Here is a 17750-nt window from a genome sequence, read left to right on the forward strand (position 1 = left end):
GTTAATATGTAAGTTGCACCTATGCATAAGCCCATGTTTTTCACATTGCGGGTTCACACGCACATATCCTCATTGCGAAATGCCGTGCTTACTGAATTCTGATGTGCTCAGCTACTACGCACCACTAATATACCGGAGATTTTGGCCACCCAAGACATGAGGCAGCCAATATCAAAGGTGATCTAGGGCCGATATCAAGTGAGCATCGTGCTCTCTGAATGTTCGCTTGCTCTCTCATCTATTGTGGTAGGCCAGCACTGCACTTTTGTCAGCGGTTGTCAACACGGCAAGGCAGGAGTTCAAATTGAACATCTCCTCCTCAGTAACATTGGAGCCAAAACAAACATTAGGAAAACAAGATGCTTGCACGATCTCACACCTTAGGCAGAATAATGAAGAAAGGGCTAAAATTGTGCTGTGTTTCACTGCATATAGCCCATTCCGAACCGTGTGCACATGCATAGGTGCATAGAATGCAAGCTTGCGCTCATCGGCGAGCATGAATGCTCTGAGTGCTTCCATGTGAAACCTCCACCTTCAGTAAATATTATATACAAGTCGCACTATTGTATAAGACGTACCAGCGAAAATTTGGGGGATAAAACTTTGCCCTATACACTGGAAAATATGGTAATAATTTGATATTATAGTATAAGTACCGAGAGTAACAATAAACCTGACATACACAAACTATGCACCTGGTTCCTAGCTCCCAACTTTTGTATGTCAGATTGTCATATGTAAGAGGCATGCGGTACAGAAAGAAAGGAAGAGGACAATGTGCGTGGATTGGTCTGAATGGCATGAGCCCTCGAGGCGCATGAACCAACCTGTGATCGGGAGAGAAGTGGCGCTGAGCTGGCATTATCGACGTGGCTCTGGGCCAAGAAGGTTGGAGCGTCGGCATCGCACTGGTGACTGGAGCCATGGAGGTTCGGTCAAGCTCGTGACGCTGGCGATCCAGGGTGTGGCCGTTGACCTCGGTGACATTCGAGCGAGGCTCCTTGGACCTGCTGCAGCCTATCACGGCAGTGCCGGGCACTCCAGGAAGGATCCCCCTTCAGAGGCAGCCCAACACGTACGATAGTTCCCGGGGCGTCTCGTCGGCACTCGGCACCTCTTAGGCCTCTGCTTCACATAGACGGCACCTCCAGACTGACCCTCCTAAAGGAAATCGGCAGTCGCCTTTTCCTGTCCCTCTATTCAATCTTTTGCTTTCCCTCTCGCTGTCTCTTCTTTCCTGTCTTCTTATCACTTCTTCTCACTTCCAAATTTCTACGCGGCAAGGGTTAACCTGGTGTATGTATCCAACCTTGGGTATCTTATATTAGGTTATTGTAGCTACGCACAGCTGGCGTGCACGTTTCCTCCCGGACTCGGGGCATCCCCTTGTTGGGCTCAGTGGTAGGTGGCTGGTGACGCAACTGAAATTAAATGAATTCTGTATGGCTAAGACGTCATTCTTCAGCTAGCGCAAAGAAACTTTCCCCTGCTTCCATATGATACACAGTCAAGATTCCAAAAAGACAGTCAGAACTATCTCACCTTTCATCGTAGCTAAATGCCTTACTGACACACTAGGTGCTGGCTACAAAGTGAAGAAAATGAGCAGTGGCGCCCTTCTTCTTGAGGTCCGCGACACTCAACAGCATGGCAAACTCTCCAATCTCATAGTATTCTGTAATGTGGCAATCACCGTTATCCCCACCGATCACTGAACACGTGTAAAGGAGTCATCACTGATGAAGATCTCTTGATCCTAAGCGAGGAAGAGCTCCTGGAGGGCTGGAAAGAACACAATGTGATTCAAGTGCAAAGAATAAAGATCAAGCCAGACAACCAAGATATTCCAACTAAACATCTCATCCTCACCTTTGCATAGAGCGTGCTACTAGAAACCCTAGAAACCCTAGATTCGAGTCAGGCCTTACATCCCAAACCCCCGAAGATGCTTCAAGTGTGAGAGATATTGCCATGGTTCGCAAAGCTGCCGTGGCCGACTGACCTGTGCAAAGTGTGGCGAACACGAACGCGAATCCAACAACTGTAATGGCACGCTCTGCTGTCCCAACTGTGACAGTGGACACGCAGCATACTCTAGAACTTGCTCCCACATGGAAAAAATAAACAGACATAATCACAATGAAAATCAAAGAGAACATCTCATTTCAAGAAGCGCGGAACCGTGTTTCCTTTTTTCATACCTTAGGGTATGCTGATGCGGCGCGCAAGGGGGCAACGTCGCAGCAGACTCTGGCTTCGGCCCGGCCCACGAAGAGCGTGGCCGCGGCCGTGCCACCAGCCCCCTTGGCGTCAGCAGCCAGCGCTGCTGCGCCGTCCCTGAAGGAGGGCCCATCAACCTCTGGGTTGGTGGCCAACAAGGCCCTGATTTTCAAGGCAAGGCCTACGGTGAAAACATCCCGCTCGTGTGAGGGGAAGTCCAGCAGCTCCCAAGAGTAGATAGACACAACCCCGAGCCAGTTCTCGCGTGATCTGGCGCGAATCTCGCGACCACTCCAAGAAAGACAAAACCCGAATCACGGGGCCTGAAAAGGCTCCGTAGGTCATTTCTCCAACTTGACTCCTCTTGACACACAGCATAATAACACGAACAATATGGCTACACAAATAATACACTGAAACATTAGAGGTCTTATCCACACCCTCGATGACATTAAAGAACTCTTACACAAATATAACCCAAAGGTGCTGTGTGTTCAGGAGACATATCTTAAATGTACACAAACAAACTTTCTTCGTCAGTACACCATCTACCGTAAAGACCGCAACGAGGCGAATACCTCGTTTGGTGGTGTAGCAGTAGTTGTGGACAAGTCCTTAGCTTGTCATTATGTCGCCCTTCAGACACCCCTTGAGCCAGTGTCAATTCAGGCAATTCTTTTTAATAAATTGATCACTGTATGTTGCATATACATACCCCCTAATTATCACCTCGGGAAAAGCTATTTTTATAACCTAACTGATCAGCTTCCGGACCCCTACATACTCGGAGGCGATTTTAATGCCCACAACACCATGTGGGGAGACTCGCGATGTGACGCGAGAGGTCATTCCATTGAAAATTTTCTTGGGAACTCCGGTGCGTGCCTCTTCAACATGAAGGAGCTAACATATTATAATATTCATCATAATTCATATTCATCAATAGACCTGTCGATTGGCTCTGCAGCAATTTTCCCGGACTTGCAACGGCATGTAATCAAAAATTTCTATGGAAGTGACCACTTCCCTGTAATGTTAAATTCAATACGTCAACATGAATGCCCCCCATATACACCCCGGTAGAAACAAGCCTCTGCTGAATGGAATCAATGTAAGGAATCAACTTACTTATCACGGCATGTTATCACCGATTTTAGCATAGATGAAGCAGTAGCGTATTTTACTTGTTTTAAACTAGACACAGCAGAAAAATTCATTCCACAAACACAAGGACTCATGTAAAAGACGGGTTCCCTAGTGGAATGAAGAGTGCAGACTGGCGCGAAAGAAACAAAACAAAGCGTGGGGTTTGCTGCGTCGCTCCCCGACTGCAGAAAACCTCATAGAATTTAAACTGGCAAAATCACTGCGAAGGCGCACGCCGAGACAGGCAAGGAGGGCTAGCTGGGAGAGGTTTCTCTCGGGTATCAGTTCCTACACCCAAGAGTTAAAAGGATGGAATGGCATAAGAAAGCTAAAGCAGCAACAAATCCACCCTTTGCTCTTAGTGGACGACCAAAGGACGGCCTTGGAAGACCAGGCCAACGCTCTGGGCAAACACTGCGAACATGTATCAAGCTCCACGCATTACACAAAACATTCCTCAAATATAAACAAAAAGCTGAACTTAAGGCACTGGATCGTAAATGCCGTCCGGATGAACCATATAACCATCCTTTTAATATTGCCGAGTTAAAGCTGCATTGAGCACATGTAGAAGCTCTGCACCGGGAGCTGATAGAATCATCTATGACATGATTAAGAACTTACACAAAGACACACAAATGACACTCCTGGCAATTTTAAACTCTATCTGGGCATCCGGATACCTCCCATCTTCATGGAACGAAGCTATTGTTATTCCCGTCTTGAAGCTGGGTAAAAACCCTTCCTTGGCAGCAAGTTATCGCCCGATAGCTCTTACAAGTTGTCCGTGTAAGCTATTTGAAAAAAAAATGATTAATCATAGATTAATACATTTCCTTGAACTGAACAATATGCGTGATTCCTATCAGTGTGGATTCAGAGAAGGGCGGTCCACAACTGATCAACTTGTGCGCATTGAAGGAAATATCCGTGATGCATTTGTACATAAAGAGTTCTTATTAATATTCCTCGATATGGAGAAGGCGTATGACACAATGTGGTGATACGGGATTTTGCTAGACTCGTCGGGAATGGGCATTTATGAAAATACGTTAAACATACTAGAAAGCTATTTGTCCAAGCTAACCTTCCGCGTGAAAATCGGCACTGTATTGTTGCGACCTTTTACACAAGAAACTGGTGCGTCCTAAAGAGGTATGCTTAGCTGCACACTCTTCATCGTGAAGATGAGCTCGCTTCGGGCTTCATTACCGCTAGCCATTTTTTATTCTGTTTACATAGATGACATACAAATAGGCTTCAAATCTTACAACTTTGCAGTGTGTGAGAGGCAAGTACAACAGTGCTTGAACAATGTGTCCAAATGGGCAGATGAAAATGGATTTAAAGTAAACCCCAACAAAAGTTCTTGTGTGCTGAGTAGAACTTGTTGCTGGGCGAGTTGGTTGGGATCTAATGAATACATTGTTGCGCCAAAAAAGGAAAATAAATACTTGGGAAGGAAGAGTACGAAACGACAGATTGAGCGCTGAACTTGAACTGATTTTATTCTTGCAGCAGGGCAGGGAGAATGAACCAATGCGCATGCGCACATCAGTGTTGCCTAGAGCGATTACAGTGACGTTTTTAACAGTTGCAACTCGTTTTCAAACAGAAAAGCAGACGTGTCACTAATACAACTTGTGCCTCTCTCTTTTATGTGATACGCCTCCAAAAGTTCTCTTGCTAACGTATCACCACTCCTGCCAAGTATCTTTATCTCACGCAGTAGTGGCTGGCATGTTCCTTTCAGGAAAACCATGCAATGCACAGGTAAATGCGCATTACCTTTGTTGATTACAGACAATTCATGCTCCCAGGCCTGGTCATTAACACATCTCCCCGGTTGTCCAACGTAGGATTTCTCTCATTTTAGCAGTATTTCATATATAACGCTCGTCGCACATTTCACGTACTGTCTAGTGTGCTTTTTCTGGCATCCCGACTTTTTGTCAATGCGGCTTATGCATGGACACAGTCCAGCCAACTTGCATGGTGCCGAGAAAACAACTGGCACACCAAACCTAGTAGCGACTTTCTTCAAGTTGTGGGAAAGCTTGTGGACGTATGGCACCTCTGCGGGTTTGCCTCGTTTTTCGTCGGGCCTAGGCGTGTGCCTTTTTCCCTTCACCTTCTGGAACAATGTTTTAGACACCGCCCCAACAACCGAGCTCGGGTAGCGGGCTGTGTGTAGCCTCGCCAATTGCTTCTCAAAGTTAGTCTGCATCGCGTGGGGGCACGACTTCATGAGAGCAGATTCAAGGCAAAGCGTGGCTATTCCTCTTTTAACTAGCTTTGAGGGTGCCGAATCATACGGCAGCAATTCCTTCTGGGCACGTGGCCTATGCTGCCAACATACGTGGTCTTTGTAAAAAGCTAAAGACAGATCTAAAAACTAAAGAGTGCCATGGGAAGGGATTTCATGTGTAAATAGCATGCTCTTCCCATGTAGTCTAAAAACATCTAAGACCTGGAAAATGCACTGGTCAACAGTAAAAATCATGGTAACATCTAAAAAAAATTAAAAAATCATCGACATATCTAAAAGCCTTAAGGGAGAACCTATCGTCAAAGGAACTGTGCAGATCGCGGTCAATTGAAGCCAAGAAAATGTCGCACAGCACAGGAGCGACGCAGGACCCAATGCATATCCCTTGTCGTTGAACATACAATTCATCGTTAAAAGAAATAAAAGTAGAGTTTAAGTAAAATTCCAATAAAACCATAAAATTGTCTATGGCTATGCCCTCTAGATTCTGAAAATCTACTGGGCCGTTGCGGAGAATGCAATCCCTAACAGAGGCACACATTTCCTGTTGAGGCACTGAGTAAAACAAATCAACTATGTCTACAGAAAAAGCGTGTGCGATAGGGGCGTTTCCTTTCAGGAATTGAATTACATGTCTACAGCTCTTAGTCGTGAAAGGATCATTCACTTGCAATGATTTCACGTTCTTTAAAAGAAACTGGCTAACTACCTGTTGCCAAGAGCCTTTCTCGCTTACGATGGCACGGAATGGAATTCCTTCCCAATGAGATTTCGCTGTGAAAAACAGGGTTAAGGAAGCACCTCTACATTCACTTATTGCCTTGACTAACTTCGAAAGATGAAGTTCTGTGCAAAGGGCTACAGCTTGTTTCTTGACTCTTGTTGCCTTTTCTTTGACTAGGACAAAGTTTTTTTCTACAGCTTGTGCCTTGTCGCTAAACACACCTCCTGAGAAGACCACGAAACATCCTTCCTTATCAGACTGAAGAAGCTCGAGGTTATTTTCTTTGAAAAAAGTTGTGACGATCCCTGTAGGGTCTCTAGACTTGTCAGATTGCACTTTGTTGGGAGCTCTACCAAGGGCATCAACACCTTCCAAGAGGCGTCTCTCCTGGTCTTCACTGGTGGCTTTCTTTGAAATCCGTCTATTTAAGGCCAATAATTCATGGGCTGGTATACGTGGTTCATGGCTATACTTCAGCCCCTTGTCTAGGACACGGGTGATGCATCCCGGGATTACGATATGGTCTTCAGGCACCAACAGACCCTCTTTTCGTGTTACCTTCTTGTCTTTCGGGACATGAAGCAGTTCTCTAATGCAGTCCAACGACAAAATTCGGTTGCTTAGGATGCCTGACGTTTGAGAATCCTGAAACGCTGCTCAGCAATCCAGGTAAGGTACGAAGCATAGCAAAGGACATGCAGGATGTCCCAGCTATGCCTGACTTGAGCCTACAACTCCGAGCGAAGAATCTTGCAAATGCGCTTAACGTGACCTGTTGACGCCTTGAAAGGACCAAAAAGGAAAGAGGCCTCGGCTGACACAAGTCCTTTCCGTAAGCAGAAAGCGATGAGCCTAGACCGACACACTGATTGCACAATAAGACACAAATGGTTGATGTAACTCGCCCAGCAACAAGTTCTACTCAACTACATTTCTAGTACAGTGGGCCCCTTTTCTACCATGTCTACTTGAAGCTACATCTTTTATCTGTATGGGTCTTTTGCTGTTGTTTTAGTTATTTCTGTAGTCATTGTTTTGAATTGTCTTTTGAGTGTATCAGTATGGTGACCCTCAAGTTGTTGTTTATCAGTGCTCTATTAAACAGTTGCAATTTATTTGTTTATATTAATTTATCATCATTGCCATAAGATGGAGTGCTAGATTGTCTGAAATGGCTATTCCATGTGTAGTCTCATGACAGTGAGTACCTTCTGGTACTGCAGAGGACGGCCGACTCAAGCGGCCGCGGGTTGCGGGAGCCGCACCCTCCGTCGCCCCTGTGGTGGCTACCAGTCCGCCCCCTACCACACCGGCCCCTCCGTCATCACCTCCGGTTCCCATCAGCATGGCAGCCGAGCTTCTCCCGGCTGCTGACTCGGAGGAGGATGAAGAGGAAGAAGCAACTGCAGGGGAGCCCCCCAGTCCCGTGCTGCCTCCCAAGGAGCGCCCAGCCAGCCCGCCTGCTTTACAGCAGCCCTCGTGCTTTTTTGCCCTGCTGCGGGACCTCTTCAATGAGACCGCCGAGCAGAAGATGTCTGCCGCCAAGGCAAGCCCACTTTCCTACGGCGTTGCCATGGTGGCTAAAGTGCCAGCGGATTGGTGTGCAAGAGTGCTGGTTCGAGGCTGAGATAATCGAAAGGGCAGCAGTGGTTGCATCAATTAATAACATTTCGGGCCTGTGGTCGTGGCAAAATGTCTGGAAAATCAGACAGAAAACGATTTCACCATTCAAAATTTCAGATGTCCTGATACAGTGGCTTCATGGAGTATGTGGAGGTACTGTGAAGGTGTCTGAATTATTGTGAATGCCCAAAAAATTTGCTGTTGAAATCTCTTTTGCTGACTGTAATTTGAATTGAAGCTCCTCGCAACTCTGCTGTACGAAGCTGTATAACATAGACATAATTTTTGTTGGTTGGATAACACGACATTCTTGCGCATTCCCGAGAAAGTTTTGTCGTTGGGATTCCACTGTATAATTTGCAAGAGTTGAAACTTACATTTCTTAATAACTATATGCTTAATTTATATTTCCTACTCATGAATGACTGAAGACAGCCAAAAATAAAGCAAAAATTTAAAGGGGAATTTTTGGCAACATGCTGCAAAGTTAAAGTAATGACGAGGACAGAAAACCGCGTTTGTTGTGAAGTCAGGCTGACGTCGGCACATGTGCCATAGCTATCTTGGGTACTAGGTGCAAACACACACAAGACACAAGGGAGGAGACGGCAGAGAGCGCCACTTACACATGCTTTATTCGGAGGCACACTACACACTTATATAGCAGTCTTAGACGCAAGGAACACAATCAGATCAAGATTGATATGGAAGCGAACTGGTTAAATATTTCTTTTCAGCCATATATAAAGATATTGATGGGTCACTGATGCACATGCTTCCTTTCTTTCCAATAAAGAAAGTTTCAATTACTTCCCGAGCTTTTTTATCTTTACTCTTTGCTAGAATTCGTGCCCCTGCAAAACATGGCTCTCAAGACCGTGACAGGCAGGACTTGAATGTGCTTGGGTATGTTTGGCCCTTCTTTGTCTTGCTCTACATTTCTTTCATGTTCCCTAATTCGATCGTTAACGCAGTGCCCAGTTTGCCCTATGTAGGAATGGCCGCATGAGAGGGAGATTTCCTACACGACACCTTCTGCACACTTCATAAACGGTTGCCCATGCTTGGGGCCACATCCATTTTTATGTTCACGTATTCTTTCGATACGATAAAAAGGCTTCCTAGCTTTTCAGGGGCCGAAAACACAAGCGGTACCTCATGTCTGCTAGCAACCTTCTTTAAATTTTGGGCCATCTTGTGTACATAGGGCACTACCACAGGCCTCACCACCTCATCTCGAGGGGGATCTTCCCCAGCTCTCACAGCCGCACTCTTCATTTTTTGTACTAGGCTTTCAATGACTGCCATCACAATCGAATCAGGAAATCCAGCTGAAGACAGCCTGGCCATTTGGTTCTGGAAGCTAAACTGCATCCTGTGAGGGCACGATTTTCCGAAGACGGATTTCAGGCAGAGTGAAGCAATCCCCCCTTTTTGTTAACTTCAAATGGGCGGAGTCGTATGGCAGGAGCCCTTTGTTTTGCACGAGGTGCATATGCCCAACAAATCTGATACGCACAAAACTCAATGTTTATTTATCTAGAAACTTTAGGCAGTTACCCTCAGGCACTTCAACGGTGAATTGCAAGCCATTTCCATGTTGTCGAAACATGGATAAAATATCATGCACATTCTCTTCCAAAGTTCAAACTTCCATCCTACAAAAAAATATCCAAAAATCATCCACGTATCTAAAAACTTTCAAGACGTGCCTAGCCGGTAAAACCTGATGTAAAACTTGATCTATTTGTGAGAGAAAAATATTACACAATACTGGCGCCACACAGGATCCTATACATATGACGGCTTTCTGCAGAAAACACTGCTGGTCAAATGTTATAAAAGTCGATTGTAAGTAAAACTCTAAAAGGGTTAAAAAATCGTCAATGGAAATTCCCGCATTGTTCTGAAAGGAAATGGGTTTGTTTTTTTCTATACACTCTCGGAGTGCAGCGAACTGGGCCTTGTGAGGAACAGAGTAAAATAAATCCACCACATCCACGGAAAAGGCGCAAACTTCGTCAGATTTCTTTGTAAGAAATGTGTCTTTATCGGAAAGAAAGGAAGCATGTGCGTCAGCGACCCATCAATATCTTTATATATGGCTGAAAAAAAAAATATTTAACCAGTTCGCTTCCATATAAACCTTGATCTGAGTGTGTTCCTTGCGTCTAAGACGGCTATATAAGTGTGTGGTGTGCCTCCGAATAAAGCAGTTGTAAGTGGCGCTTTGTCTCGTCTCCTCCTTTGTGTCTTACGTGTGTTCGCTAGTACCCAAGATGGATTGTGACCAACTCGCCCAACAAGACGTCCTTTTGTGCCATAGCTACTTGATAACGGCTTTAAAAGGCCGTCACTGAATAAACAATGCGTAGTGTTTTCGTTCTTGTGTGAGTGTTACTGTGAGCCTGGCCGCCCAGTCAAATGCCGAAGGCGTACCTGCCCAGCAGTAGTTATAACAGTGGCGACGAGCAACAAACCACCACCTCAAGGACAGAGAACTTTCCCACCATGGTGTACCAAGTTCCACAGTTTGGCAACACCAAGGACAAGTGGTCATCGTACTACATCCAAGTCCAGTCTTACTTCGAGGGCAACGACATCGTCAACAATGCTAAGAAGAGAGCGCTTCTCATCTCGGCATTGGGTTGGAAGCCTATCGACATACTTAGTTGACGTTGTGCTCCACAGAAGGTGAGCGAGTTAACCTACATGGAAGCAGTTACAATTCTTGAAGAATTTTACGTACCCAAGCCAAATGAGATAGCCGCAAGCTTTAAGTTCTTTACCTGCACTCAAAGTGAAGAGGAATCACCTCAGCAGTTTATCGTGGAGCTTCGCCACCTGGCTGATAAACGCAATTTCGGGACCATGTTGAATCGCCTGCCACATAACAGGATATTATGTGGAATTCGCAGCAGTGACGTGCAGAAGACCCTACTTTCTCACCTGAAGTTGACTTTGCAGAAGGTAGAAACCATTGTGCTTGCAGCAGAGGTTGCAGAACAGGGTGTTCAGCTTATGATTCAGATGGAACCAAAGGAAGAGCCTGAGGTTCACAGACTAGCCGGTGATAGACAACAGTGACAGGCTGGAAAAACCTGCAGTCAGTTGAGCGGCTCGTCTAAAGGCTGTCACCGGTGTGGAAGTGGCGAGCATGGTGAGGGCCTTTTAAACATGCTAAGTGTTTCAACTGTAGGAAAAAGGGACACTTAGAACTATATGTATGTATGCTTTATTTCCACCAAAACTAAATACACCCTTGCAGGGGTAAAGTGAGAAAAAAAGCTGCTCGTGGCAGCTTGACCAGCCCCAAATACCCATAAAAAAAAAAAAAAAAAGGAAGGAGCAGCAGAGTGGAATTACAGTTTTCCGAAGTACTTACAAATTCAAGCACTACAACATATCATGCATGCACATCGCAAATAAGGCAAGGAACAAAAAAGAAAAAAGCTACAAAAGCAAGATGTAAGCAAGCAAGCCAAAATATATAAGCACAAAATCTCACTGCACTTGATAAACACGGGGAAGGCGGGAGATGGAAATACAAGACGATGAGCAAAACGAGAACAAGGTGAAAGCAGGAGCCAACGTTTTGACAAGTGGACTTGTCTTCTTCAAGGCGACATATGCTTTCCTCGCCACAGTATATGTAGGTGGGGTTCTTCTAAAGGGGAGAGGGTGTAAGGCGGCAGGTGGGTGTGGCAACGAGCAAAGGTGTGTCAGAGTGTTGAATTGAAAATAAAGGAGTGCTTTGGACAAGGCCAGTGATTTGGCCAAATGACAAGCACGTTTCAACGCCCGCGTGTTAGCCGGCATGTCAACGGCGTCTGACACGTCGGCTGGGGAAAAAAAAAGGAAGGAAAAGAAAAAAAACACGAAAAGAAGAAAAAGAAGCTAAGAAACCAGACGAAGTGTTGTTGTCTATAGCTTGAAATTTAGCATAGCGAATAGATTCTAAAGCTCCCTTTGAAACGTTTATGCTTGTTGGTTGCAATGTCTTGAACTTATGGATAAGGTATGATTCTGTGTATTTTCTTTCTTGTTGAGAACGAAAATTTGTCTGTAAGATGTAGAGTTTAAGTTCATCAAAGTTATGACCTAGTTGGTTGAAATGCTCGGTGACGGCTTTGGGAAGCTTTTTAGCTGTGGCCGCACGATGTCCGTTTAATCTGACGTTCATTGATTGTTCTGTTTCACCAATGTATTGTTTCTTACAGAAGAAACATTCAAGCATATAAATCACATCTGAGCTTGTCCAAGTGAAGCTAGATTTGACTTCATGTGTATAACTATTTGCGGTGCTTTTAATTTTAATGTCACTTTGAAGGTGCCTACAGGTTTTGCACCTGGGGCGACAACATTCTTTTATTACGGGGGAATGCTGTTGGCTGACTTTTGCGTGCACTAACATGTCTTTAAAGTTCCTGTTGCGGCGATACGTAACCCTAAGTACATCTGGGAACGCTTTCCTCAGTCGCTCGTTACTTGATAATATTGGGTGGTATTTTCGTAGGATGTTGTTTATGTGTGGGAGTGCATTAGAACATTTTGTTATAAAGGCCGGCGGTCTGTCAGATTCTGGTGTGGCCTGTTTCTTCGCCAGTTCCGACTGTCTCTCCAACCTTGACACGGCATCGAGAGCAACTTGGGGATAGTTCCTTTCTGTTAGCGTTGTTTTAAGGTCATTTAGGTGGTGGATATAATCTTGGTCTTCGCTGCAGATTCTTCTTATTCGTTTTGCTTGTCCTACAAAAATTCCTTGCTTGCAGTGTTGCGGGTGATGACTGTTGTAGTCTAAATATTGCTGTCTATCCGTAGGCTTCCGGTAAAGTGCTGTCGGTAAAGGCTCCCGCAGATTCTTCTTATTCGTTTTGCTTGTCCTACAAAAATTCCTTGCTTGCAGTGTTGCGGGTGATGACTGTTGTAGTCTAAATATTGCTGGCTATCCGTAGGCTTCCGGTAAAGTGCTGCCGGTAAAGGCTCCCGGCAGCAAAAGCGCCATCACGATGCTGTTAAATATCCAAGGCGCATGGAGAGTTGTAGGGCTTGAGTCAGGCGATGTGGACAACCTCACTGGTTGTCACAGCGGAGGATGTAGTGGGCGTGGCTAGAATGATTTCATAGGTGACATCGGTCACTTGGTGGAGCATGCGATATGGGCCTGTGTAACAGCGAGAGCAACTGGCCGGAAGAGCGCGGGTTACGGTGTAGCGGGTCGGCATAGTCGGCCGCGACTGCAACCCACTTGTTTCCTGATGTAGATTCCGGAAATAGGCTGAGAAGATCTAAGCCGACACGATGAAAGGGCTCGGCAGGGATGTCGAGCAGCTGCAGGTAACCAGCGGGAAGGTGAGAAGGCTTCTTGCATCGTTCGCAAAGTTCACAAGCAGTGACATAACATCATATGGAACGGGCAAGGCCCGGCCAGAAAAAACGGCGACGTACACGGTCATAGGTTCAAGATACGCCGAGGTGTCCTGCCATTGGTGGGTCGTGAAGCTCTTCTAGAACCGTTGAGTGGACGTGTTTAGGTATGACAAGTAGGAACTCGGAACCATCTGGATGAAGGTTACGACGGTACAGAGTACTGTCGCGGAGGACGAAGAGCCGTAGAGTAGCATCGGCTGGAGAGTGTTCAAAACGGTCGATGAGTGCTCTGATGTAGGCGTCACGGCGTTGCTCGTCGGCGAAATGAAGCAGCTGTGATACAGAGAATACGCAAGCAGCACTGGCAATATTGGAGGAGTCAGAGTCGTCAACAGTGTACTGCTGCAAGCTGTCAGCGTCTTGGTGCAGGCAGCCTGACTTGTGTACCACGGAATATGAAAATTCTTGTAGCCCCAAAGCCCATCGACCAAGCCGGCCTGTAGGATCTTTTAGTGATGAGAGCCAGCAGAGAGCATGATGGTCAGTGACTACGGAAAAAGGGCGACCGTAAAGGTAAGGACGGAACTTTGCAACCGTGCAAACAACAGCAAGACATTGTTGTTCCGTAATGGAATAGTTGCACTCCGATGGTGCTAGGAGGCGGCTTGTGTAAGCAGTAATGCAATCCTGGCCACGCTGACGCTGGGCTAAGATGGCACCTACGCCCTGACCGCTGGCATATGTACGCAATTCTGCAGGGGCATCAGGGTCGAAGTGGGCGAGAATGGGTGGTGAGGAGAGAAGAGTAACGCGACGAGAGAAGGCGGCAGTTTCTGAAGTACCCCACGAGAATTGTGTGCCTTTCTTCAAAAGAATAGTGAGGGGTCTAGCAATTGCCGCAATATCTTGAACAAAACGAGGAAGGTACGAGCATAGCCCTACAAAACTTGGAACGTCTGCGGCTGTCTTCAGAACCGGAAAGTCTCGGACAGCGTGAGTTCTGTCAGGATCAGGCTGTACTCCGGAAGCGTCAACGAGATGGCCCAGAAGACTAATTCAGTGGTGGCCAAAATGACATTTGGACGAGCTAAGTTGCAGCTTCGCCTTTCAATATACATGAAGTATAGTTGTTAGATGCTCAAGGTGAGTGTCGGACGTTGGCAAGAAGACGACGACGTCGTCGAGGTAGCAGAGGCATGTGGACCATTTGAAACCTTGAAGCAAGGAGTCCATCATATGCTCGAAAGGTGGCAGGGGCGTTGCATAATCCAAACGGCATTACTTTAAATTGGTATAGGCCATCGGGTATGATGAACACGGTTTTTTCTCTGTCCATATCGTCAACAGCAATCTGCCAGTATCCAGAACGAAGATCAATAGAAGAGAAATAGCTGGAATCGTGGAGGCAATCGAGGGGGTCGTCTATATGTGGTAGCGGGTAGACGTCCTTCTTAGTAATGTTGTTCAGATGACAGTAGTCTAAACAGAAGGGCCATGCGCCGTCCTTCTGAGCCAACACCACAGGTGACGTCCAGGGACGCCCGCCATCAATTGCGGCAATGACGAGCGACATGGCCGATGCAACAGCAGAACAACACCTACAGTTTGACACGCAGGTAGAGTCAGTGTAACCGAACGCATCCAACGCAGTCCAATGCGCCCGACGTCGAAATTGCTCTTGCTCCATCTGCGCATTCATCGCGCCAACTGCGCCGACCCACAATGCATGGCGTGGAGAAAAAAGGTGCCCTTGTCGCTTCTCTGTTGATCGCAGACAGCCGTTCAAAGCGGCACACAGTTTGGCGATCATTTTGCACTTGCTCCGAAGAGAGCAGGAGGCAGCATTTTGGCTGGCGCAGCGCAAGCAGCTTAATGTGTCAGGCTGTAAGCGACGCACGCCATAAACATCGAACTATAAACGCGCCTTTGTGCCTCTAACGCTCACCTCAGAAACAAAAGCTGTGCTCTAAAATGCACTCGCGAAACGCACTTCAACCTGCTGCAATGTTGGTCTCCGGTGTGCTTTGACTATACGTGTTGGTGGCATGTAAACAGGTATCCCAGTGATGCTTTCCTTTGAGTAATAGCCACAAATCTCAAAAACTATGCTTTTTCGTGCTGCGAGCACCAATAAATGTCACAGCCACCATGTTTTAATTAGACTTCACCTGGTGCCACTTCTCGGCAGAACACTTCGTAGAGAAATAGCATAACTTCCAATGTGTAATATGAAAAAAGAAAATGAAAGAAGACTTGTGGTACCACGACGAATTTGTATCTTGAAGGTTTTGAGAGAGGGAGAGAACTGACCTGCAACAGAGGCGTTGGCCATGCCTGGCCAGGTGCATACACATCTCACCCAAGTTATGCCTAAACAAAGGGCTGCAGATGAAGAGAGCAAAGCTGCATGGCCCGTGCAGTGACACCAGCGTCACCAACATGCTCCCGCGCACTAGCACTCTCCCCATCCACAATGCCGCAAAGTTTAAATTATTGGTGGCAGTGCGGATCTCGGTGTGAATTAGCGGTATGCGTTACATATTGTCATGTGGAGTGATGTATGAACAATACAGTAACAATACTGTGAAAGACGGAACTAACTTTTATTGGGCGAACCTGTGCCCACAGAAACAGGCTACACTTAAAGAATGGTGACAACGGCGAACACAGTCGGTGATCGTCAAAATCTGATCAGCGGGTCGAGCGCGTCGGCTTTTATACATCAGTCGTTGAATGTTCCAGAGTAATAGCTGGGAGCCACGTGCCTTCCACAAAGTTCTACATTATTCATGTCGCGCACATATGCAATCAGATTACACAAGGTTCGGTCACAGACAGCGGATGGAAGCATCGATAACATTCCAGAAACTTCCGATACATGCAGGCGCGTCCTACGCTGTGTGATAACATATTCTAGGCGATGAAACGTGGTCGCCCGATGAAGATAAACAAGTACACATGTCAATATCATCAGAAGCCAACAAAGACACCAAGGGAAACATATGGGAAATTACTTGTACTTACTTATTGAATTAAAGAAATGATAAATTAATGGCAATGAAAGTGGATGAAAAAACAACTTGCCACAGGTGAGGAACAATCCCACGTCTTTGCATTATGTGTGCGATGCTCTCACCGATTGAGCTGCCGCGGTGCGGTTTCCCCATCCACTTTGTTGGGTATTTATGTGTTACTGCTAGAACTAACCTTGGGAGTGTTAGCCAGCACCACCGCTCACAAACCTTGATGGCGCATCTGGAACATCCTTCCTGCCACAGGCGTCACGAGTACGTAATCTTTCTGGGTGAAGGCAACTGGTCAGTAAACTCACAGATGCTACCTGAAGGCATCAGTGTTGCATGGCCAGTCCTTTATTTTCATGTTTTCGCTCATCTTGAAATTTTTTCTGGGTTTTACAGCTTTGAGTTAACGGAGGTTTACTGTATACGCTACACACAGTAACAGTTGTGACGGTACTGCAAAAGATGAAGAGCCTTTTTAGCGACGAAGGCAACAAAGACATTGAGAAAGTCTTTATCAAATCTTACATGCTTGACTTGTTTTGTTCGGAGTTCTCCAACGAAAGTTTGTTTGACGGGACTTGGAACGCACTTCTGTATGCAGTGTATTAGAGCATCCAATGATTGGCAAATAAATGTTTACTTACCTGCTGTGTACTGTATGCAGAGAAAATAAAGAACGTGTTTTCAGTTAAGGCGTTTCCTTGCGAATGATGCAGTGGGTGCAGACTACCTTAAAATATATATTTTTAAAGCCCAAATTTGCGTCTGTGGACCAATATACAGTACATTTCTGCTTGCTGGCTTCGCTCGCACCAAAGTGGTGCTGTCCATCGCGCACCTTGCACACTCTAATGTGCTCCAGTTAATTCTGCTGCCCCTTCTGCCTGCCTGTGCGAAGTCCCTCTGTTGTGTGTGCAGCTCGAGGAGCGCGTCAAGACCTGGAGCCACTCCACCGGAGCTCAGCAGGTGGAGTGGTTCGCACGACGCGACAGCTGGCCTGACATGGTCTCCTCTGCATTGCGTTTCCTGGCAGGTGACTACATAGGTGAGGATGGGTCGACAGTGGGACAATTAGCTCTTCGGTTACCAGCACCACTTGCACAGTTGCTTTTTTTTTTCTTTAAATCCAAACCAGTATGACTGCAATGGAAAAGCACACCAGCATCTCTGACATCTATACCATGATGAGCGTAAGGCCACATTTCATTTCTATCTCAGGCTGTTGACCTATGCAATGACACTGGCTGGTTTCCTTGAAAATGGTCATGGTTCAATGTACTGAGTAATTACATGGCTTTTGCTATTGTGGCTTTTGTGAGGTCACACTGGTAGGGGCGCAGATAGTAGCGCAAATTTGACAGCCCTGCACATA

General features: G+C 46.2%; 1 protein-coding gene across 3 annotated transcripts in view; it reads left to right on the top strand.

The window, feature by feature from the left end:
- LOC126529909 (nuclear factor related to kappa-B-binding protein) overlaps nucleotides 1-17750 on the top strand; it is a 437784-nt gene that overhangs the window by 254310 nt on the left and 165724 nt on the right. For all 3 annotated transcript variants that reach the window (XM_055070097.2, XM_055070098.2, XM_050177360.3), the window contains 2 exons: nucleotides 7586-7908; nucleotides 17297-17423. In XM_055070097.2, the coding sequence (XP_054926072.1) occupies nucleotides 7586-7908; nucleotides 17297-17423 (450 nt within the window). The remainder of the gene's footprint in view (nucleotides 1-7585; nucleotides 7909-17296; nucleotides 17424-17750) is intronic.

This window comes from Dermacentor andersoni, chromosome 5 (assembly GCF_023375885.2).
Source record: "Dermacentor andersoni chromosome 5, qqDerAnde1_hic_scaffold, whole genome shotgun sequence".
Taxonomy (NCBI): Eukaryota; Metazoa; Arthropoda; class Arachnida; order Ixodida; family Ixodidae; genus Dermacentor; species Dermacentor andersoni.